The sequence below is a fragment of the Geotrypetes seraphini genome, chromosome 6 (genome assembly GCF_902459505.1).
Source record: "Geotrypetes seraphini chromosome 6, aGeoSer1.1, whole genome shotgun sequence".
Taxonomy (NCBI): Eukaryota; Metazoa; Chordata; class Amphibia; order Gymnophiona; family Dermophiidae; genus Geotrypetes; species Geotrypetes seraphini.
The window spans coordinates 112095468-112118639 of NC_047089.1; the positions used below are offsets into that span (position 1 = coordinate 112095468).

General features: G+C 45.4%; 1 protein-coding gene across 1 annotated transcript in view; it reads left to right on the forward strand.

Moving 5' to 3' along the window:
- Positions 1-23172, forward strand: part of HERC2 (HECT and RLD domain containing E3 ubiquitin protein ligase 2) — a 3346202-nt gene that overhangs the window by 820922 nt on the left and 2502108 nt on the right. Inside the window, 1 exon segment of the mRNA XM_033948978.1 lies at positions 5447-5550. Within this exon segment, the coding sequence (XP_033804869.1) occupies positions 5447-5550 (104 nt within the window).

The window sequence follows — 23172 nt, forward strand, 5'->3', positions numbered from 1 at the left end:
GGTGGTGGCACAGGACCAGGCAGGCGCGAGCCCCTAGCGCGGACTGGGGGAAAGGAAGGGCAGGAGGACCCGGACCTGGCTGGCTGTGCAACCCTCCAAGCCGTGCACCCGGGGCAGACCGCACTCCCTTGCTACGCCACCGACCTTCACCCCACCCTGCCAGCACTCTGATTGGCTGGCGTTCTTCAAGAGGCGGGCTAGTCAGGAGGGGAATAAAGAGAAGGCAAGAAGGGAACCCGCTCTGCGATTGACTGGGGTCACCTGAGCGAGCGACCTGTCGATCACGATCGACGTATTGGGCACCCCTGCTCTAGAGCAACTGTGGCCTCCAGAGGAGTTTCTATACATTTTTTCCACCTTAACTGTTGAGCATGGATTGCGACTCTCCTCGGCCGCTTCATTCTGGTAGTGCCCGATTGGCCTTAAAGGCTGTGGTGTGCGGATCTCATGCGGCTGTGGGTGGAATACAGTTGGCAACTGAGCGCCTTTCCTGACCTTTTCACCCAGACCCTTACATCTTAGCTGTTGAGCGCGCAGCCTTATAATATAAAGGCTATTTGGATCTTGTCATAGCTACGCTTCGTAGGTCTACATAGTCGTCCACGGTTGATCCTTTAAAGCAGGGGTGTCCAACCTTTTGGCTTCCCTGGGCCACATTGGCTGAAAAAAATGTTTCTGGGGCCACGCAAACGCTGCAGCAAGACAGAGGAGGGAGCTGGCAAGACGGTAAACACCCGGGGGCAGCAGAGGAAAACACTTCATCGCCCTTGACCAGGGCCGCACAAAATACTTCACGGGGCCACAGGTTGGACATTGTATTAAGTGATAGGAAACCAGTGTTGGACTTTTAGCTATTTAAAACATTGTGAGAATGGCAAGGCAAATATTTGCTGCAAAGACTGAAAAGACAACAAGCATCCTTGACTCATCACATCTTGCAATGTTCTAATTCCTGCTTGCATCCAGATTTTCCAAAGGATCATAGAGCCATTGATGGTAATCGCAGGGTTCAGCCCTAGGGATATTTGTGTAGAGCTTTTAGTTGCAATAAGTAAATAATCCAAAAACAACAATGCTTGCCAAGTAGATTTAAAAATGTCATTGTCTCTATATATGTATGGAATTCATATACCTATCAAATGGCTAAGTTGGAGCAGTGACATCAGAGCAGATTAATGCTTGCCACGTGGATTTAAAAATTTCATTGTCTCTATATACATATGGAATTCGTATACCTATCAAATGGCTAAGTTGGAGCAGTGACATCAGAGCAGATTCTAATTGTAACCAATCAGGCACCTGATCATATAACTCCGGTATTATCCAATACATTCTTTGTCTTAAAATGTAGGCACAATGGTATAATTTGAAATGAGGAAGGTTGACTCCCCAAAATTCTTTGACTTTCTGTAATTTTGCCATAGCAATTCTAGGTGTTTTTCTCAACTATATAAATTTGGTAATTAATCTATTAATCTGTTTATAACAACCCTCCAAAAAATGGATTGGTAACATACTCATGTCATATTGTATGACTGGAGCCATCATCATTTTTACCGTTTGGACCCTGCCCCACCAGGAAAGATACAAGGGACTCTATTTCTCACACAATCCTTGTATTTTGTAAAGAAGACATTTCTCATTTGCTGATATAGTGTCACCTACATTTTGCAGGAGCATTACTCCCAAATATTTAATACCTTTAGGTTTCCAAATAAATGGAACTGGGTCTAATAAAGATTTTACACAATGCACGTTTAAGGGCGATACCTCAAATTTACTCCAGTTGATCTTGTATCCCGATAAGGATCCAAAGGTATCAGTCAACTGTAGTAAGGCTGGTACAGATGTTTCTGGTTCTGTAAGATATAATAAAATATCATCAGCATATGCTGAGATATTATACATGATATTCCCTTAATATTATCTGATTGTTCAATAGCCAGAAGAAGAGGCTCCAATACTAAATCAAATACGAGTAGCAGTGGGGATAGCGGGCATCCCTGTCTGACCCCTCGGTAAAGATAGAACTTTTCAATAAGAACATTGTTTATACATATTCTGGTGTTAGGGTGGCTATATAATGTGTTGATCATATGTATAAATCCTGCGTCTATACTAAACCATTGCATTACTTTATACATAAAAGAGCATTCCACTCTGTCAAATGCCTTCTCTGCATCCAAAGACACAGAGAAGGCCAGGAATTCCATTGTCTTAGTCAAGGACATAAGTTGTAATGCTAAGTGCGTATTATTAGAGGAGTGCCTACCCAACACAAAGCCCATTTGGTGCATGCCTATTATTTTTGGTAATACTTTAGCCAGGCAAAGTGCCAGAACTTTGGCCAAAAGTTTACCATCTAGGATTAATACTCTACTCTAACCTCAGAGGTTCCTACCTAAACATAAGATCTAAGAGGAACAAATCCCAATTAATCCACTACTGGCTCACCGACACCAACCCTGACTTCGTCATACTAACGGAGGATTGGCTACTCTCAGACGAAGACATTATCATCCAAGAATGCCTCCCCCCTAACTTCAAAATTCTTTCCTTAGCAAGAGAAAGAGGCAGGGGTGGTGGTCTGGCCGTAATCTTCAAGGACAACTTAAACTGCTCCATGCTTAGCTCTAAATCCTCCCCTACCTTGGAAATCCTTTCTCTAAAGCTTCAATCAGAACTGCTAGTCGACTCCCTTACTATTATTCTGGCATATATTCCCCCCCAAAAATGGTCATCAGCCAAAGAAGAATTTCAGGAGTTCTTGTTAACCAATTCGCTATCGGGTCCTTACAACCTCTTATGCGGAGATCTAAACCTACATTTAGAGAATCCAGATCTACCAGACACCACCGAATTCTGGTCCTTTCTAACCTCTCTAGGCTATCCTCACTCTCCTCCAATATCAACCACTCAAAAGGCCACCAACTGGACATTGTATCACTGACTACAATACACTCATCAAATCCTACGATCCGATGGATATCAGAAACCTGGTCAGACACACTTTGGTCTGACCACAAAATATGCAACTTCGAGCTGGAATGGCAACAGATATCAACTACAAGGAAAGCTAAACACAAACCCACACTATTTAAAACAAGCAGAGGCAAACTCAGCCCCGTAGAATTCTGGTCTCATTAAGACATTACCCACAACCATGACGAGGATCCTAACCTCTTCATGAACTCCTGGATCTCCACCGGCACCCAAATCCTAAACGAAATGGCCCCACTGAAGAAAAGAAGGATTAGACCTAGAAACCTATCGGGCTGGTTTGACCCAGAGCTCCTTGGGATAAAGAGAGAACTAAGAAGATTAGAAAGGAAATGGACAAAGTTAGGAACACCAGAGTCTAGAGACGCCTGGCGCCAAATGCTAACTAACTACAAAAACACTATCATAAAGAAGAAAAAAACCTTCTATGCCAACATTATAGGTAACACCTCCTTAAACAGCAACAAACTATTCAAACTAGTCAATGACTTGTTCGATACCCACCCTTACACAAACCCAGTAGAAGAATCCACAATCACAGCAGATGACCTGGCCGATTTTTTTCAACTCAAAAATAACTAAATCAAGACATGCCCTTCCAAGCACACAAGACTCCCACTGGAACTATGCCATCCCCCAGGACCCTGATTCTTCTTCAAAAGCCGACATGAGCTGGTCAAACTTCAAGGAAACTGACTGGCTAACGTTAATCAATTAATACAACAAATACGCCAAATCATATTGCAGATTATACCCCTGCCCCCCAAACGTGATGAAATCTGCCCCCATTATCTTCAAAACTAAACTTCAAAACTGGATCAACCTACAATTATCCGTTGAGAAGTTCCCAGAAGACCTGGGCCAAATTGTTATAACTCCTATAAAAAAGAACAAAAAAGAAGCAAATTATTAAAAAAGGGATGATTAACAAAACTAAGAATATCATAATGCCCTTGAATCGCTCCATGGTGCGACCTCATTTGGAGTATTGTGTTCATTTCTGGTTTCCTTATCTCAAGAAAGATAAAGTGGTGCTAGAAAAGGTTCAAAAAAGAGTGACCAAGATGGTAAAGGGGATGGAACTCCTATCGTATGAGGAAAGACTAAAACGGTTAGGGCTCTTCAGCTTGGAAAAGAGACGGCTGGGGGGAGATATGATTGAAGTCTACAAAATCCTGAGTGGAGTAGAACAGGTACAAGTGGATCAACTTTTCACTCCGTCAAAAATTACAAAGACTAGGTCATCTCACTCCCCTCCAATCCGTCCAGAATTCAGTTGCACAACTCATTTTCTGTGGGAGCCACTTTACTTGCGTTACCCCTGTCTTAAAGTCACTTCATTGACTTCCCATCTTTTTCTGAATACAATTCAAACTCCTCATACTGACCTGCAAATGCACTCACTTAGCTGCCCTTCACTATCTCTCATCCCTTATCTCCTCCTATGCCCCCCGCCCCCGCAAGCTTCGCTCAGCTGGTAAGTCCTTCTTATCTGTGCCCTTCTCTTTCTCTGTCAATTCCAGACTCCATCCCTTCTACCTCGCTGCGCCATATGCTTAGAACAGACTGCTCAAATCCCTATAGTGGGCTCCATCTCTGGAAGTGTTCAAGGCCCAGTTAAAAGTCCACCTGTTCGAGACTGCTTTCAGATAGGGAAATATGATAAAGTACCTGAATGTCACTTAGGATATAAGTGGTATATAAATAATAATAATTTTTTTTTTTTTTTTAACCCTCCTAACTCCTCTCAACTTGTGTTCTGCATCCTTAACCTGACTGTCCAAGTTAGATTGTAAACTCTTCTAAGCAGGTACCATCCATTAAATGTCAAAATGTATAGCGCTGCATATGCCTTTCAGTACTATATAAGTGATAAGTAGTAGTAGCAGTAATGATTGAACTCCACTAATATTCAAGCTGTTGGTTTTATTTGATGTGTTTTACTGTTCAGTAGCAATGTTCGTTCATTTATAAATTACAGTTTTATTGTTGAGTCATATTATTATATGAGCAGATCAGAATCTGGTTTCGGGGAGTTCCCCATACCCCTCCTTTTCCTGTTGTTTACTCTTGAGCTCTCACATGTTTTTGGACGAACTGAAGTGGCATCAAAGACCGAGGAGAATGGGGAAGGTTTTCAAAAGCTGTGATTGGCATCTTTCTGCAGTATGATTGTGAGAATGGATAGAGTACCCTGTAGTTAAGCATACCATTCCTATCTACTGGAAAAGATACTATCAAGGTAAGAAATTAATCTCTTTTTACTAAAAGAAGGCAAAGTTTTAAAAAAAATGTAATAAAAAAACAAAAGATGTAATACCTAAAAGTGTCTCAGTTTGCCATACCTTTTGGAGCTCCTTGGCAGATCAGATTGTGTTGCTGCTGTAAATAAGTGATGCTAGTATTCATTTTGCTCATCTGTAATTTTCTTTCTATATTTTTTCAGCTCAGTTTGCTGGGGAGGAACCCTTAGTTGCTTTGAAAGCTGCTTTGCAGTTTGAGGATACTAGAGAATCCATGCACGCTTTTTGTGTTGGCCAGTATATGGAGGTAAAATATGTGCATTATGTTTCTGTTAGAGAGTATATTTTTGTTTTAAGTTTAATTTCATCATTACTAGAATATCTGTAACTTTTCATAACTATTTAGATTTACTCAAGAAGATGGCTAAAATCACTGAGTAGCAGCAATCATATATACTCTTTGCTTTATGTTGAGTGCAAGTAATATTGGCTTGAAGCCAGATAGGTTTTCTACTGCATATAATCTTATTTCTAGTGTAATGTGCCTAGTGGTCCTGAAGCTAGGGTTTTTGCATCTGAGCCCACAAGTTACTTGCAGAATGTTGTCAATCATATTTTGAACTCCGCCTCCTTCCCTGGGAGCTGCTCCTGACCCCTCAGTTGTTTTTTTGCAAGCAAATTGCTCAGAAGTGTTTTTGCTCTGCTGTTTTTCTAAGTGTTCAAGTAGGAGCCATCTGACTAGCGCTTCAGGCACTGGGTAGGTCTCTGGATAGCAAGCCAGTCAAGTCTCCTCAGACAGTGAGATAGTGGTGGCCTATGCCAACAGGCAAGGCGGCACCAGAAGCGCCCTGTTATGTCTAGAAGCTCAACTTCTCTTTCAGTGGGCCCTTTGGCCATGCTTGTAGTGAGAGTGGAAAATGTGCATGCCGACTTTCTTGGTCGGCAGATTCTTGACCTGTGAGAATATTGTCTGTCTCCCTAGATGTTCACCTCAATAGTTTGGTAGTGGATCTGATGGCCTCGGCTGTAAACACAAAAGTGAATCGCTTTTACAGCCAAAGATATGAGCCCAGAAGCATGGGGTTGGATGCGTTAGTCCAACTGTGGCTGGAGAAAGGGCTCTTGTACATGTTTTCCCTGTGTCCCATGCTAGTGTGAGTCATCTGCAAGATTGCGAGTCATCCAGGGTTGGTAGTCCTAGTGGTGCCTGATTGGCCACGCAGACCATGGTATCCGAGTTTCCAAGTTTATTAAAAAGTTTGATATACCGCTTAATCTGACTTCTAGGCGGTGTACAATAGTTTAAAAGAACATTACATAAGTTACACTCAGTAAAACATTGTTAAAAAGAAAAAGACGATACAGGGAGGTTAGTATGACATATAAACAAATTCTAGACAAATTAGAACAGAAGGGGAAGAACTACAATCTTTAAAGGAAAGGCAATAAAGGGGAGAAACAAGAGGGAGGGGAAAGAGCACTGGGAACTCTTTGAGCAGTCCTTAAAAGGCCAGTTAGAGTCCGAAGGCATCACTGAACAAAAATGCTTTTAGTTTGGATTTGAATAATTTAAATTTGTTTCTTCTCTTAAATAGTTTGGTATGGAATTCCAGAGCATGAAAAGATGTTGGAGCGTATAATGACAGTTGTGCATGATGTAAAACTCTATAGTTTATAAATTTTTCCTTTAACTGATTTATAAACTATAAAGAGTTTTATCTCAGGCAAAATTGCCATTTCTTTAATAAGACGTTAACTATTCCTTCTGTGGCCCTCCAAGTACCCTATTTTTCCTGCGGCCCTCACAGTTAAAGTTTAACATCTTTCCTTTCTCAGAACTGACACATTTCAAGCACTATATTGAAAATAAAATAATTTTCCCTATCTTTGTTTTCTGGTGACCTTATTTCTCTGTGCTTTTAACTATGTTTCCAGGGCCTTCTTTTTCCATTGACTGTTTTTCTCTCCATCTTCACTTTCGCCTTGCATCTATCTTTGGCATTAACTTAACATTCAATTTTTCCATTTTTCTGCTTTCTTCTCAAAATCATACCTTCCCTTCCTATCTCTCGCTCCCTCCCTCCCTATTTCCATGGTCTGACATCTCTCTTCTTCCTCTCCAGTGTAACATTTCTCCCCCCATGCAGTCCATCTCCCTTCCCTTCCTCCTTTTTGGCCCCCCTCCCAGTCCAACATTTCTCCCTCCTTTCTACCAGTCCAACATTTTTTATCTCTTCCTCCTGCATGCTTCTCCTCTGGTCCTCCTTCCCTCAACCAAGCAACATCTCTCTCTCTCTCTCTCTCTCTCTCTCTCTCTCCCTCCAGAGTCCAACTTTTCACCACACTGCCCTCTCCCCCTTCCCCAGTGTAACTTTTCTCCTTCCCTCCTTTCTGCCCTCCCCATCCATCTTGCCCTCTCCATGTCCGATACTTTCTGCCTCCTGCACGCTTTCTTGCTCTGTCCTTGCCTTGTCCATCACTGGCATCCCTCCTTCCCATCCCCAACCCAACATGCTATTTCCCCATACACCATCTCACCCTCCCCTCCATTGTATAGTACCTTTCGTTTCCCTCCCTTTCTGCCAGGTCCAGCAGCATCTCTTCTCTCTTCCTTTTACTGCTCCTCTGTCCAGCAGTACCCCTTCTCCCTTCCCCCTCCCCCCATAATTACCCTTTCTCCCCTCCTCTCCTGTCCAGCAATACCTGCATTTTGCAGCCACGGTCTGTGTGCAATCTCGCACACTGGGCAGGAAGGGAGGCGCCAGCATCAGCTGACTTGCAGCTTCTTGCAGCCGTCATGTATGCTACCGTGTTTCCCCGATGATAAGGCAGGGCCATCAAATAAGACAGCCCCCCCTTTTTAGAAAAAAAATGTAAAATAAGGCACCCCCCAGCAAATAAGCCACCCACCGATACCTGCGCTTACCCGAATCGGGTGGTACGGTGGGTGACTCCGTGTGGTCCCTGGCACCCCCGACACGATCGGGGCAAGAGGGAGCTCAAGCCCTCTTGCCCCCCGACTCCCCGACACGATCGGGGCAAAAAGGAGCCCAAGCCCTCTTGCCCCGCCGATTCCCCAACTCCCCGACAATATCGGGCCAGGAGGGAGCCCAAGTCCTCCTGGCCCTGGTGACCCCCCCCCCGCTAGTTGTTCGGGGCCAGGAGGGAGCCCAAACCCTCCTGGCCACGGCGACCCCCTAACCCCACCCTGCACACATTACGGGCAGGAGGGATCCCAGGCCCTCCTGCCCTCGACGCAAACCCCCCCCCCCCCAACGACCGCCCCCCCCAAGAACCTCCGACCGCCCACCCAGCCGACCCGACCATGTGCCTCAGGCCCTGCCCCCAGGAGGGACCTAAGGCTCCCGGGCCTATTCTGATTGGCCCAGGCGCCTTAGGCCCCACCAGTAGGCGGAGCTTTGGGACGGATGGGCCAATCTGGCCTCATTCCGTCGTTGGCTGCCTGCCGGACAGACGGGTTTGGCTCCCGTCTGTCCGGCCAACTACAGAAAGGTACGGGGAAGGGGGTGGGGGTGTCGTGGGGGTCGGCCAGGGGGGTCGGGTCGGCTGGGGGGGCGGTCGGAGGTTCTTGGGGGGGGGCGGTCATTGGGGGCTGGGGGGTTTGCGTCGAGGGCAGGAGGGCCTGGGATCCCTCCTGCCCGTAATGTAGTGCGGGGTGGGGTTAGGGGGTCGCCGTGGCCAGGAGGATTTAGGCTCCCTCCTGGCCCGAACAACTAGGGGGGGGGTCGCCAGGGCCAGGAGGACTTGGGCTCCCTCTTCTTCATGGGTAAATAAGGCATCCCCCCGAAAATAAGCCCTAGAGCATATTTTGGCCTTCCAAAAAAAATAAGACAGTGTCTTACCGTACTCCTGCCTTTGCGTATCTGCTGTTGATTACACAAAGGCTGTTGATTAAACAGCAGCAGGAAGTTGCAAGTCAGCTGACGCTGATGCCGGAGCCTCTCTTCCTGGCCATTGTGTGAGATCGCGCCAGCATCAGCTGACTTGCAACTTCCTGCTGCCATTGTGTATGCCGGGACTCCTGCCTTTGGGTATCCAGCAGATATGTGAAGGCAGGTGTCCCAGCATATGTGACGGCAGCAGGAAGTTGCAAGTCAGCTGACTCCGGTGCCAGAGCCTCTCTTCCTGCCCAGAGTCTGAGATTGCGAACAAGACCGCAGGCCTCAAAATAGCACCTGGGGGGGGAGTTTGAGACCGCTGATATAGAACCCTTTTGAGCACTGATTTCAGTAGTTTTGGACTTTTTGCAAGAGGGACTTCAGAAGGGTTTGTCAGTTGGATTGCTGAAGGTGCAGATAGAAGTCTATCCTGTTTCCAAGCTCGGGGGGAAAGCAGCTCTCTGGCTTCTCACCTAGATATCACACAGTTCATCAAAGAGGATCTACAGTTGTACCCTCTGGTATGTTTTCCTTTACCTTCTTGGAATCTTAACACCATATTATAAAATCTAAGTTGAGTTCTGTATGAGCTCTTATAAAAGGCTTCTCTTCTGGATCTTATAGTCAAGCATTGTTTCTGGTGGCAATTATATCAGTGAGATCAGCTTCTAAGCTATTTCCTACAAGGAACCATTCCTTAAGTTTATGGAAGCAGGATTCTCCTTACGCACGGTTCCGGCCTTCTTATTGAAAGTAGTGTCAGCCTTCTACCTCAATTAGGAAGACCATTTACCCACTGGATATCAAGCGAGTGCTCGTCTAGTACCTCAAAGTTACCAATGAGTTTTGCATATTGAATCACCTTTTTGTTCTGACCAGTCATGTCAGTCAAATGGATTGAAATAGCCATTTCCTCCGCTTATGTGGGCTGTGGTAAACAGCCGCTGATCACAGTGAAAAGGTACTCTACTATAGGAGTTGTTACCTAATGGATAGAGACACAGGCAGTTTCACCTGAGTAAATCTGTAGAATAGCTACTTGGTCTACCCTTTATACCTATACCAGGATCTATAGGATGGACATAGGAGCCAGGAAAGATACTGCTTTTGGGTCCTCTGTTTTGAAGGCAGGTTCTGCAATGCCTGCCCTAGACTCTGGGTACTGCTTTGGTACATCCCTAGTGTTCTGGACCACTAGACACATTACACTAGAAAGAAAGATTACCTCAATAATTTTTTTTCTTTTAGACGTTTCCAGTGATCCTGAAGCCTCACCCTATCAGTGAGCTTCACCTGCCTCCTGCCTTAAGATCAGTCTGAATCTGGAGAATTCTCTGTATCTCAGATGAACTGAGAGGAGAATAAAGAAAAAAAAAAAAGAAAAATGTTCAAGAAAGTAGTCTGGTGTTAACCTCTGTTTGATAGCAGGACATTTGAATAGCTATGAGCTTTATATAAGGTTAGTGCTGGTTGCACACAGTTTTTGTATCTGTTTTGATCAGTTACTTGAATGTTATAATTTTAATGGATATGTGGGTTACCGAGCAGAATAGAATTGTAGTGTTGGGGATTAGTCCCTGTTTCTCTCCTTCCAGTTTGTCATTACAGTGCTACTTGATTGCTTTTGTACCATCTTAGGGGGCAGGTACAGCTCCCTGGGAAGGAGGCAGAGTTCAAAAGATGATTGACAGCATTCTGCAAGCAACTTGTGGGTTCAGATGCAAAACCCTAGCATTCAGGACCAGTAGACACATCTATAAGAAAGAAGATTATTATGTTAAGAACCTAATCTTTCTTTAGCAGGACTGTGAAATAGTTTAGAAGCCTTTGTCTTTGTGAGGAGGGGGTTTCCCATGTTCACTGAATCATTCAAAATGCAGTGAGGAGGGGTATTCCTGTGTTCACTGAATCATTTCAAAGTGCAGAAATTCAGAAAACAGGCCTCTAATGTCATAGCAACGAGGAAGCTATCATGCACACTTCTCCTTCTGTCAAGAATAGAGCTACTATTTGCTCTTTTGAAAGATTGAGTTTTTTCAACCTGAGAACTGTGTAGAGAAATCAGTTGGAGAGATAAGTGAGCAGTTTAGAGTAGGGAGAAACAGCCTGTCTCTCTCTAGTTAATAGTTTGGTGGAAGCTGGCAGAGAATTTCTCTAAGTAGCTGGCTATCTCTATAAAGTACATATAGCCCTATGAATCAGTGTCCCAGAATCTTGAATATACTGGTAAAGGGGGAATTTCTGTTTGTCCTATTTACCCTCTTTTTATCTTACATAGGTAAATGATGGCAGATAAAAACTTAAACGGTCCATCCAGTCAGCTTATTAGTTATTCTCATTAAAAATACATGATTAAATAAATTTGTCTCTTCTTTGATATTTTTGGGCCATAGACTAAAGTCTTCTTGGTATTGTCCTAGGTTCCAGCTGCTGAAATTGCCATCTAAGCTCACTCCAGCCTATCCAACCATCCCGTTGTTTGTAGGATATCTACTGTAAAGTCTGGCCAGTAACATCCTCAAGTTCTAAGTTAGTGTAGTTCCTATTGATGCCCTCCCCAGCCCATCCTACACTGAATCAACATATATAGGCCATATATAGTTCTTTCATGTATACCATTTGTTTTAATTTGAGATCCTCTGTGTTTATCCCATGCTTTTTTTAATTCCATCACCGTTTTCTTCTCCACCACCTCCCTCAAGAGGACATTCCAGGCATCCACCATCCTCTCCTAACGTTATGCCCTCTAGTTTTATCATTTTCCCTTCTCTGGAAAAGATTTGATTCTATATTAATACCTTTCAAGTATTTAAATGTCTTTTTTCATATATCTCCTTTATCGTAGGACAAGCAGGCAGCATATTATCACATATGGGTGACATCATCCATGGAGCCCGGTACAGTCTGACAAGTGAACTGTCACTTTATGCTTGAAAAACTTTGTGAATGCCCACACTGTACATAAGCAAGTGCCTTCCCACCAGCTGAGGTGCGAGATTCCTCAGTTCTTTGTTTTCCCCATAGCGAAAAAGTTCGTTTTTCCCTAAGTTTTTTACTTGCCTTCCTGCTTCGTGCTTTTTTTTTCTCTTAACTATTTTATTTTTATTTTTTTCTCCATTTCTTTCAGTCGACGGGGTTTTTTAAAAAATAAAACTTTCCATCAGGGTACTCCCCCGTCTTTGTGGCAGGGGACTTAAGTTGGGTTATTGACTTTCTTTGAGTTGATAGCTTTTATCCCAGGACAAGCAGGCAGCATATTCTCTACATGTGGGTGATGTCACCGATGGAGCCCCTTAGCGGACATTTTCGCAAGCAGACTTGCTTGAAGACCTTCAAGCCTGCGATTGGACCGCAAATGCGTGAGTTCCCCTCCCGCCCGACCTAGGGCATGCTTCTCCTCAGCTTGGCCTCAGTTCTGTGTTTTCCGTGGAGCCAGAAGCAATGCTCCCTTGCTTCGTACGATCTCGTTGTCCCTCTTGCACCACGGCTTTTTTTGTTATTTTCAATTGAGTTGCTGTGCTTGCGTCTTTTTTATTTTATTTTCCTTCCTGTCTTTTTGACCGGGTCACCGGTCTTACTCTGGCCGCCTGGCCTCGCAGGGCCGTGGCTGTATTTTTCCTTATGTCCCGGCCTCGCACCGGGTTCAAGAATTGCACTAAGTGCTACCAAGTTATCTCTATCACCGATCCTTGTCGTTGGTGTGTGGATTGCCTGGGTGCAGAGCACCGCACTGAGTCGTGTCCGCGTTGTGTGACTCTGCAACCGCGGGCTCTCCATCAGAGGGTGGCCAAGATTCTCCAACTTTTTGGCCCGATGGATCCTGCGGGACAGGCCTCGAGCTCAGCCTCTGCACCGGTGTTGGGTGCCTCGGCCTCGAAGTCCCCCTCGGCCTCCTAGGCTCCGGCTTCAGCTCCTCCTGCCACTCCGGCCTCTGGTAAGTCTCCTCTTTCCTCCTCAGGTGTGCCGGCAAAGAAGCCTACCTCAGAGTCTCATACGAGTGCTGCCTCGTCATCATCTTTGAGACCTCATTCTAAATGTGCTTCCTCACGTAGGGAATACTCTTCCTCGAGGTCGACCCCGAAGGAGCGCACTGCTGCACCTATGACCTAACATCCTTTGGTCTCGGTGCCTATGTTCGAGGACATTCTTAAGCTATCCTTGCATCATAGCTTTCCTCGGTGGTGAGCCAACTGGTCCTGACCTCGATGCCTCTGACCTCGGTCTCGACCCAACCCCGGTCTGACCAGCCTGACTGTCCTTCTCTTGTGTCTCAGGGCCATGCCTGCAAGACTCGCAGGGTTCCCTCGAGCGATTCTTCATCTTCCGAATCGGGGCCTGTGACTTTACAAGGGTCCATGGCAGGGGCCTGCTTTTCGCCCGCTACTTTGGCGAGGCTTGCCCCTTCTAGAAAGCTACATTCTTCTCCGCCCCTTCAGGGCAGGTCTCCAACCGCAAAACCTTCCAGGTACACGCTTGTCCTCGAGTTGGACTCTAGTTTGCAATCCTCGTCGAGGCAGATGACCGCCTCTCAGGGGTCTTCTTCGAAACCGGTGGAGGAATTTTCTTTTGCTCCATCTTCTATGAGGCTCCGCAAGCTGGTCCCTCGGACTCCGGGGTCCTCCCCGACTCACCTTATGCGGGGTCATTCCTCAAAGCCCCCGAGGCGATTTAGTCGAGCCTTCTCGATCTCCCATTCACTAGACTCCAAGGCTATGACATGCTATTCGAAGGAAATTTCTCCCTCTTTCTCTGCTGCCCCCAAATCTCGCTCGGGGTCTCCTCATGAGGATTAGTCTTCTTCTCAAAACTCCTTTACTCGTTTCATTTCTGACATGGGCAGGGCCTTGAACATGGACCTCCAGTCTGAGTCCCGTTATACCCAGGAATAAATGGGTATTCCTCATCTGCCCCGTGAGGCGCTGCGCTTGCCTTTGCACCAGGTTCTCAGGCAAATATTTTCCGGAACCTGGAGACCCCTTATGCGGTCACGGCTATTCCCTCCAAATTGGAGTCCCGTTACCGGACATTCCCGGTCAAGGGGTTTGAAAGTTCTCAGCTTTCTCACCAATCCTTGGTGGTTGAGTCTTCTTTGAAGAAATCCAACCCCTCGAAGGTCTACGCTGCCATCCCTCCGGGCCGGGAGGGCCGTACGATGGACAAGTTTGGTCGCCGTCTTTATCAAAACTCAATGATGGTGAACCGTGTCCTCAACTATAACTTTATCTTCACATCCTATCTCCGGTTCTGTGTGGAAGCCCTCCACTCGTTCTGGGCGAATGTGCCGGATTCTCGACGTCAGGAGTTTCATCTTCTTGAGGAGATGCTCTCCCAGTTCCGCCTCTATATATTTCAGGCGGCCTACGACGCCTTCGAGTTGTCCTCAAGAGTCACAGCCTTTGCGATCACCATGCTTCGCCTCGCTTGGCTCATGATTGTGGATATGGATCCAAATCTCCAGGATCGTCTAGCCAATCTCCCTTGCGTGGGTCATGAGCTCTTTGATGATTCCATAGAGGTGGCCACTAAGTGCCTCTCGGAACACGAACGATCCTTCGCCTCTCTGGTGAGACTTAAGCAGAAGACCTCCTGACTCGGCAATACAAAATTCCTCTCCGGAGGTACCCGCAGAAATCTACTCCTACGTTCTCTTGGCCTCCTTCGAAGTGGCGGCACCAACAGCAGCAGCGTCAAGCTAAGGCCCAGCCACTGGCTCCGGCGAAGCCTGGGCTGTCTTTTTGACAATCCTGGTCTGAGCCTTCGGGCTCCCTTCCTCCTGGAGCCTTCCCTCCTCCCCATCGGGGGTCATCTCCAAAATTTCTATACCCAGTAGGAAAGTCTTACCACCGACTGTGCTTTCCATCATCTGGGAGGGGTACTCCCTTCACTTCAGTCACGTACCCCCGGACCTTCCTCTAAGAGAGTTTCCTTCTGCCCGGTCTCAGCTGCCTCTCCTTCTGCGGGAACCTCGGGCCCTTCTTCGCCTTCAGGTGGTCGAGGAGATTACTCCGGACCAGTGGAATACGGGATTTTATTCCCGGACTTTCTGGTACCCAAGAAGATGGGGGATCTGCGTCCGATCCTGGATCTCCGTGCTCTGAACAAGTTTCTGGTTTGGGAACGATTCAGAATACTCACCCTTCCCACATTGTATCCCCTCTTGGACGAGGGGGACTGGCTGTGCTCACTGGACCTCAAAGAGGCGTACACGCATATTCCGATACACCCGGCCTCTCGCCGGTATATGAGATTCTGGGTGGGGGATCTCCATCTCCAGTATCGTGTTCTTCCCTTCGGCTTGGCGGCCTCCCCGAGGGTTTTCACAAAATGTCTTGTTGTGGTAGCTGCGGCCCTGCATCTCTGCGGCCTGCAGGTGTTTCCCTACCTCGACGACTGGTTGATCAAAGTGTCCTCTCGCCACGAAGTTCTGCGAGCGACGAATCAAGCCATCTTGCTCCTTCAGAGTCTCGGCTTCGAGGTGAATTTCTCCAAGTCTCACCTCTGTCCATCCCAGTCTCGAGTTCATCGGAGTGGCCTGGACATGGTTCGTCTCCGCTCCTTCTTGCTTCGAACTCGTCAGGAGGCCCTTGTTCGTTTATGCCAACGGGTGGCCCATCTGTCCTCAGCCCCGGCTCGGTTCCTGATGGTCCTCCTAGGTCACATGGCCTCCATGGTTCACATGACTCCTTTTGCCAGGCTTCACCTCCGTATTCCTCAGTGGACTCTGGCGTCCCAATGGAACCAGGATTGGGATCCTGTCTCTCGACTCATTGTCATGACTCCTTTGTTGAAGCAGTCTCTCTGTTGGTGGATGCTCTCTGCCAATCTTTCCAGAGGTTTTCTGTTTCATGCTCCTCCGCAGAAGGTCCTCATGACGGATTTGTCGGCCTATGCTTGGGGGGCTCATCTGGACGGTCTTCGCACTCAGGGTCTTTGATCCAGTGCCGACCGCCTTTGTCACATCAATCTGCTGGAGCTTCGAGCGGTTTTCCTTGCTCTGAAAGCTTTTTGTCACCTGCTTCGCGACCGAGTGGTGCTGGTCCACACGGACAACCAGGTCGCCGTGTATTATATCAACAAACAAGGGGGCACGGGGTCCCTGTCCCTGTGCCAAGAGGCGATGCGGCTCTAGGATTGGGCCTTCCGCCGCAACATATTCCTTCGAGCGGTTTACATTCAGGGCCAGCACAATTGTCTGGCGGACAAGTTGAGTCGTCTTCTGCAGCCTCACGAGTGGTCCATCCATTCCTTGACCCTGCGTCAGGTGTTTGCTCGTTGGAGGACTCTGGACGTCGATCTGTTCGCGTCCCCCTGCAATCACAAATTGCCCCGCTTCTGTTCCAGAATTTTCACCCCTCTCAGGCTCGAGGCGGATGCTTTTTTGCTGGATTGGACGAACCTGTTTCTGTATGCGTTCCCTCCATTCCCTCTGATTCTGAAGACTCTCATCAGACTCAAGTCCACGCGTGCCACCATGATTCTGATAGCTCCTCGGTGGTCCCGACAGCCGTGGTTCTCCCTTCTGTTACAACTCAGTTATAGGGAGCCTCTTCTTCTGCCTGCTTTTCCTTCTCTGCTTATGCAGAGTCAGGGTTTTCTACTTCATCCCAACCTACAGTCTCTGCACTTAATGGCTTGGTTCCTCGAGACTTAATGCCCTTGTTCCAGTTCTCCCAGCCTGTGCTGGATGTCCTGGAGGCATCTCAGAAGGAGTCTACTCGCCAATGTTACCATCAGAAGTGGACCTGCTTTTTTTCCTCGTGTGCTACTCGGTAGCAGGAGCTGCTATCTGTCTCCTTATCTGCTGTCCTGGATTATCTGTTACACTTGTCTGGCGCTGGACTCAAGTCCTCTTCGGTTCGAGTTCACCTTAGTGCCATTGCTGCTTTTCATCAGCTGATTGACGGGAAGCCTATCTCTGTTCATCCTGTGGTTTCCCGCTTCATGAAAGGCCTTTTCCACATTCATCCGCCCCTTAAACCTCCTCCTGTGGTTTGGGATCTTAACGTGGTTCTTGCTCGCTTGATGAAACCCCCGTTCGAGCCGCTAGCGCTGGCTCACTTGAAGTATCTTACTTGGAAGGTTGTGTTTCTTATTGCTCTCACTTCTGCCCGTCAGGTCAGTGAGCTTCAAGCCTTGGTAGTGGACCCACCTTTCACTTTCTTCCATCATGATAAGGTGGTTCTCCATGCCCATTTTAAGTTCTTGCCGTACCCATTCTAAGTTCTAAGTTGTTTCTGAGTTTCACATCAACCAATGCATTATTCTTCTTGTGTTTTTTCCGAAGCCCCATTCTCACCCTGGAGAGATATCTCTGCATTCTCTTGATTGTAAACGTGCACTGGCCTTCTACTTGAAGCGCACCACTCCTCATCGTTCTGCTCCCCAGCTGTTCCTCTCTTTGAATCCTAATCGCTTGGGTCGCTGTGTTTCTAAGTGGACCATTTCTAACTGTTTGGCCGCTTGTATCTCTTTCTGTTACACTCAGGCTGGTCTCTCCCTGCCGGGTCCAGTCACAGGCCACAAGGTCAGAGCGATGGTGGCGTCTGTTGCTTTCCTCGGCTTGACTCCAATAGAGGAAATCTGTAAGGCTGCCACTTGGTCCTCGGTTCATACGTTTACCTCGCACTACTTTCTGGATGCTTTCTCCAGGCGTGATGGCAATTTTGGCCAGTCCGTTTTGCAAAATTGTTCTCCTAAATTGCCAACTCTCCCTCCATCCCATTCTGGTTAGCTTGGAGGTCTCCCACATGTAGATAATATGCTGCCTGCTTGTCCTGGGATAAAGCACAGTTACTTACTGTAACAGATGTTATCCAGGGACAGCAGGCACCTCCCCACCCGTAACCCATCCACCTCCCCGTGGTTGGCTTCTTTGCTATCTATCTGAACTCAGGCCACGCTGAGGAGACGCATGCCCTAGGTCGGGCGGGAGGGGCACTCGCGCATGCACGATCCAATCGCAAGCTTGAAGGTCTTCAAGCAAGTCTGCTTGCGAAAACGTCCGCTAGGGAACTCCGTCGGTGATGTCACTCACGTGTAGAGAATATCTGCCTGCTGTCCCTGGATAACACCTGTTACGGTAAGTAACTGTGCTTTCTGGTCATTGTTTTCTTTTTCTCCATTCATGTTTATCTTTTCTCTAGAGCAGTTTTTACAGCACATTCATGGACGGTGCCGGGTCTTTGCAGCAGTTGATGTCGAAGGCATCAGCATCACAGAACATACCACCATTGAGGAAGCCTGCTAAGAAACATTCTGCTTCCCAACAAGCACCTCAGGTCTATACAGCATTGAGTCAATCGATGCAGACCAAACAATGATGATGACGCTCTACAGCTTTGCAGGTTGTCTCATCTTCAAGGTTTGCTTCCTCGTTGAGGTCACCCACACCGAGGCAACCTGCTACACCATTGGTACTGGCTGTTCAGCCTTTAGTACCGGTGTCATCGTTTTGGGAAGGACTCAAATTTTTCCAGATGGAGCTGGGTAATGTGTTCAAGCTGCTACAGATAACACAGCCTACTCCCTCGGTACTAGCCCAGCTTGAGCATAGCGTTATGAGGCCTGAAAGTACCAATGCCAGTTGTTCAGTGGAGCATCGATCATCTCCTGTGATGCAGTCATTCCTCTTCTCGACACCGCTCACCATCCTATCATTGTTCAAGATCATCTCATCGATGTTCATCATTAAGACATCAAATATCATCTTCAAAACATCAACGTTCCTCTTCAAGGTATTCTCGTCGATCCCAAACATCAAAGCACAAACGAGATATACACTGATCCTCGTCATCGTCTTTAAGTGATCGGTACCGACGGTGTTGGAAAACTTCTCAAAGTCATCGTCCTCATTGTTCTTCATCTACAAGCCTTCTTTATGATTCAGATTTACATTCCTTTTCAGACTGTTCACCTTACTGTGTCTGATCCTTACTTCGTGTAGTTTTTGTCCACAACAGTCTCCACAACATTCATCTTCTTGGATGAAATCTCCTTCAGAGAGACTTTTTTTTACCAAATAAATCAGACAGTTGGGCAAAGCTTTGTTTGTTAAGCTGGAAGCCGATACTGCCCATAGTGCGGAGTACATGGAAGCCTTAGATTATGATGAACCTCTTATAGAGCTCCTCAAGCTACAGCTTCATGATATTCTCAAAGGCATTTTGGTTAAGAATTGGGTAAAAACCTTTATCGGTTGCAGTGGCCCCTAAAAAGCTTGATTCTTTACACAGAATTGTTTCTTCTCCTGGGTTTGATAGACCACAGCTTCAGCATCAGTCATTAGTGGTGGAATCAACCTTTAAGAAATCTTCTACTACCAAGGTCTAGGTTGTGAGGGTTGTACTATGGACAAATTTGGTTGTAGACTACCAAAATACCATGCTGGCTTACAGGATACTCAATTACAATCTTTATTTTTCCTGTTATTTGAAACATTTGGTCAATCATCTGCCTAATTTTGACCAATATATTCCTTGCACAATATCAACAGATTATGTCTACTCTGAAACAAACTAGACAATTTATGCAAGGTCAGCCTATGATGCAGTTGAAATGTCTTCTAGAAGAGCATCGGCTATGTGAGATATCTGGCTTGGCTAAGAGTCTCTAATATGGACATTAATCTTCAAGATTGATTAGCCAATATTCCATGTTTAGGAGATGAGCTGTTTGGAGAGTCTATTGAAGCAGCTAAACAAAAGTTAACATTGAATGAAACCAGTTGAGATTCTTTCGTTAAACCAAAGACTAAACCTTTCACTTCAAGGCAGTCAACCAATCAGAGGCACTATACTGCTAACCTGTTTCTAGATAGCCTCCTCAGAAGAAGCAAAGACAACCACACTCTCAAAACTCTCAATCAGCAGCCCCTCAGAAGCCTGCTCAGTCTTTTTGACGCACTTCTCGAGAGCAAAGCCACTGTTCCTCTCTCTCAGCCTCTTCCTTAACCAATTGGAAGTAATCAAGGATGGTTACTATCACCATTTTCTCTCCATGCCTCCAAATCATTCACCGAGAGAGTTCTCTTTCAACCATCAGCAGAAGTCCCTTCTTCAGGAAATAGAGGCCTTGCTTCATCTTAATGCCATAGAGGTAGTCCCTCCCTCTCAGAAGAATCAGGGATCCTACTCCAGGTATTTTTCTTGTCCCAAAGAAGACGGGAGGTCTGCGTCCCATCCTTGACCTCTGACATGTCAACAAGTTTCTAGTAAAAGAAAAATTTGAATGTTATCCCTAGGAACTCTATATTTCCTGTTAGATCATAACAATTGGCTATACTCTCTAGATCTCAAAGAAGATTATACTCACATACCGATTCATCCAGCTCACAGAAAATTTCTGCGGATTCAAATTGCCTATCAACATTTTCAGTACAAGTTCCTGCCCTTTGGCTTGGCTTCCTCTTTAAGGATCCTCATCAAGTGCCTTGTCATTATAGCAGCAGCTCTAAGAAGTCAAGGATTTCAAGATTTTCCTTATCTTGATGATTGGTATATAATAGATACTTCTCCCCAAGTTATGTGCTTGGCAACTCAGTCAGCAATCGCTTTTCTTCAGCATTTGGGGTTCGAGGTTAACTTCCCCAAATCACAACTTCAACCTTCTCAAACTCTTCAGTTTATAGGAGCCCCTGCTCAACATCATCCAACTCAGGGCATTTCTTTTTTTATATATATTTTTTATTTATTCAGCTTTTCAAAATATAAACAAGTAAATTTACTTGAATACAGATTAGAAATAAAACATTTAAGTCCTGGTCAGAATACCTATGACCAAAATTATAAAGAAACAAAAAAACATACTCAGAGATCATCATTAATTATTTAGTCCACAATTTTGTGATCCAAGAACAGAAAAAAATAAAAAGGAGGAAAAATAAATATCATATAAGGACAGTTTAGGAAAGAAAACAAACCGGTTGACACTATTGAACCAATAATTGCTCCTCCCCCTTTAGCCACAGTAAATTCCAACAATTGTTTCGGTTCAAAAAAAATGAAATTTTTTTCCTTCGATTGAGACATAATATTTAGCAGGAAATTTAAAAAGTCTGTACACTAGAAAGTCTTTCTTTTGCTTCTTGTCACTGGAGATATACCTGGAAAAACAAATTATTGAACCGAAAAAAGTATCATTCATATATCTGAAATGAGTTCTAAGAATCAAAGCTCTATCAAACTCCAGTGTGAATGTCACTACAAGTGTAGATCTCTCAGTTATCACTTCCAGTGAGTTCTCCAGGAAGTTTAAGTTCATTCCACTTTTTTCAGTTTCCATTGGTCCCACAAGATTTGAGCTATCCCGTTTCTTTCCCAAGGAAATATATTGAGCTCTAATAATTGGTGGTAAATTTTTCATTGATATTAACAATATCTCTCTTATTATTTTTTTTAATATTTATTTATCAATTTTCAAAATTTAACAAGCATTTTAAACATCTTGTACAGTAAAAGATTACATAAATAAAATAAACTTTCCAAAAGAAGTCTATTGTGATATCTAACATAATAATCTCTAGTCCACATTCCATGATCCAAGATTTTCAATGAGTGGATAATACAATTTAATCAATAGGGAAAAATAATAAAAGAAATAAGGCTAGCTAATCATTATACAGGGAGTCAAATTAAATGATTGTTGTTCCTTCTTTCTCCAGGTGCTTCAAAGTTTAGAATTTGGCAAGGTGTGATGGATCAAAAAATATATACTTATTAACTCCAAATCTAATTATACACTTACAAGGAAAATGAAGATAGAAAATCCCCCCAATTGAGATTACAGCGGGTTTTAGCAATAGAAACTGGCGTCTTCGGGACAAAGTCTCTTTACAGACATCTGTGAAAATCTGTATTTTTTTCTACCAAGGAACTCTTTATTCCTATTCTTAAAAAACAATTTTAACAACCAATTTTTATCTAAGGTAAGAGCTACTGTTATCAATTGAGTTGCGGACTTAGCTTGTTCTATTATTGAGGTCTCCAACAATGCTGTAACGTTTAATTGTTGAACCTGGTCAGACTCTTGTTGCTCATTAATTTTACTAGGCAAATAATATACTTGAGTAAATGGGGGGATCGACTCCTCAGAGACCCCCAAAGTTTTAAGCAGATACTTTTTCAACATTTCTCATGGTGTCACAGAGAAAACTTGGGGAAAATTCAAAGAGCGTAAATTATTTGCACAAACATTATTTTCTAACATTTCTAATTTCCTCCTTAAATTAGTATTATCTTTTTTCAAGGTATCTTGTACTTGTTTTATGCTAATTATTTCCTTCTGTGTTTTATCAACGTCCGCTTTGACTAAATTCAAATCTTATTTACGGTCTTTAATTTCTTGTTTTTGTTCACATAGGGCTCCTTTTACAAAGGCGCGTTAGGGCCTTAATGCGTGGAATAGCACGCGCTGGCCACTACTGCCTCCTCTTGAGCAGGCGGTCATTTTTCAGCTAGCGCGCGCTAATCCGGTGCGTGCATTAAAAACGCTAGCACACCTTCGTAAAAGAAGCCCCTAGTTTCTTTTCAACATTTTTTATCTGTGGTGTTAAAGAGTTCCCCAGTTTGATAACCAGGTCCCAAAGACTATCCATAGTTACTTCAGGAGGTTTTACCACTGAAAAAGTACTTTCATGATTTATGTTAGAAAACTCACCTCCCAAAATCTCATCTTGTTGCTGCACTTGCTCCTCCTGACCCTGAGATATTCCGGCTGCAGGTATAGGATCCATCCTAGGACTTGACCAGTCCTCAGAAGAGTCTTCTGCCAAGCTCCCAATAGCCTCATGGTCCGGGGACAGCACCTCTTGGGACCTGCTCCCTCGCCGTAGCGAGCTGGCTCTCTGCGGCTGCAGGGGAGTATCTCTAACTTCAGGAGTTAGAGTGACTTCCGGCCCAAAGACGTCAGTTGCAGCTCCACTCTGCGTCTGGCGGGCTATTACCCGAAGGAATCGGCTCCCGTTGGAGGAGGCTGAGAAATCACTCTATGGTCATGGAGGGGGGTTTGCAGAGCGCCGCAAGGCTCCTGCTGTG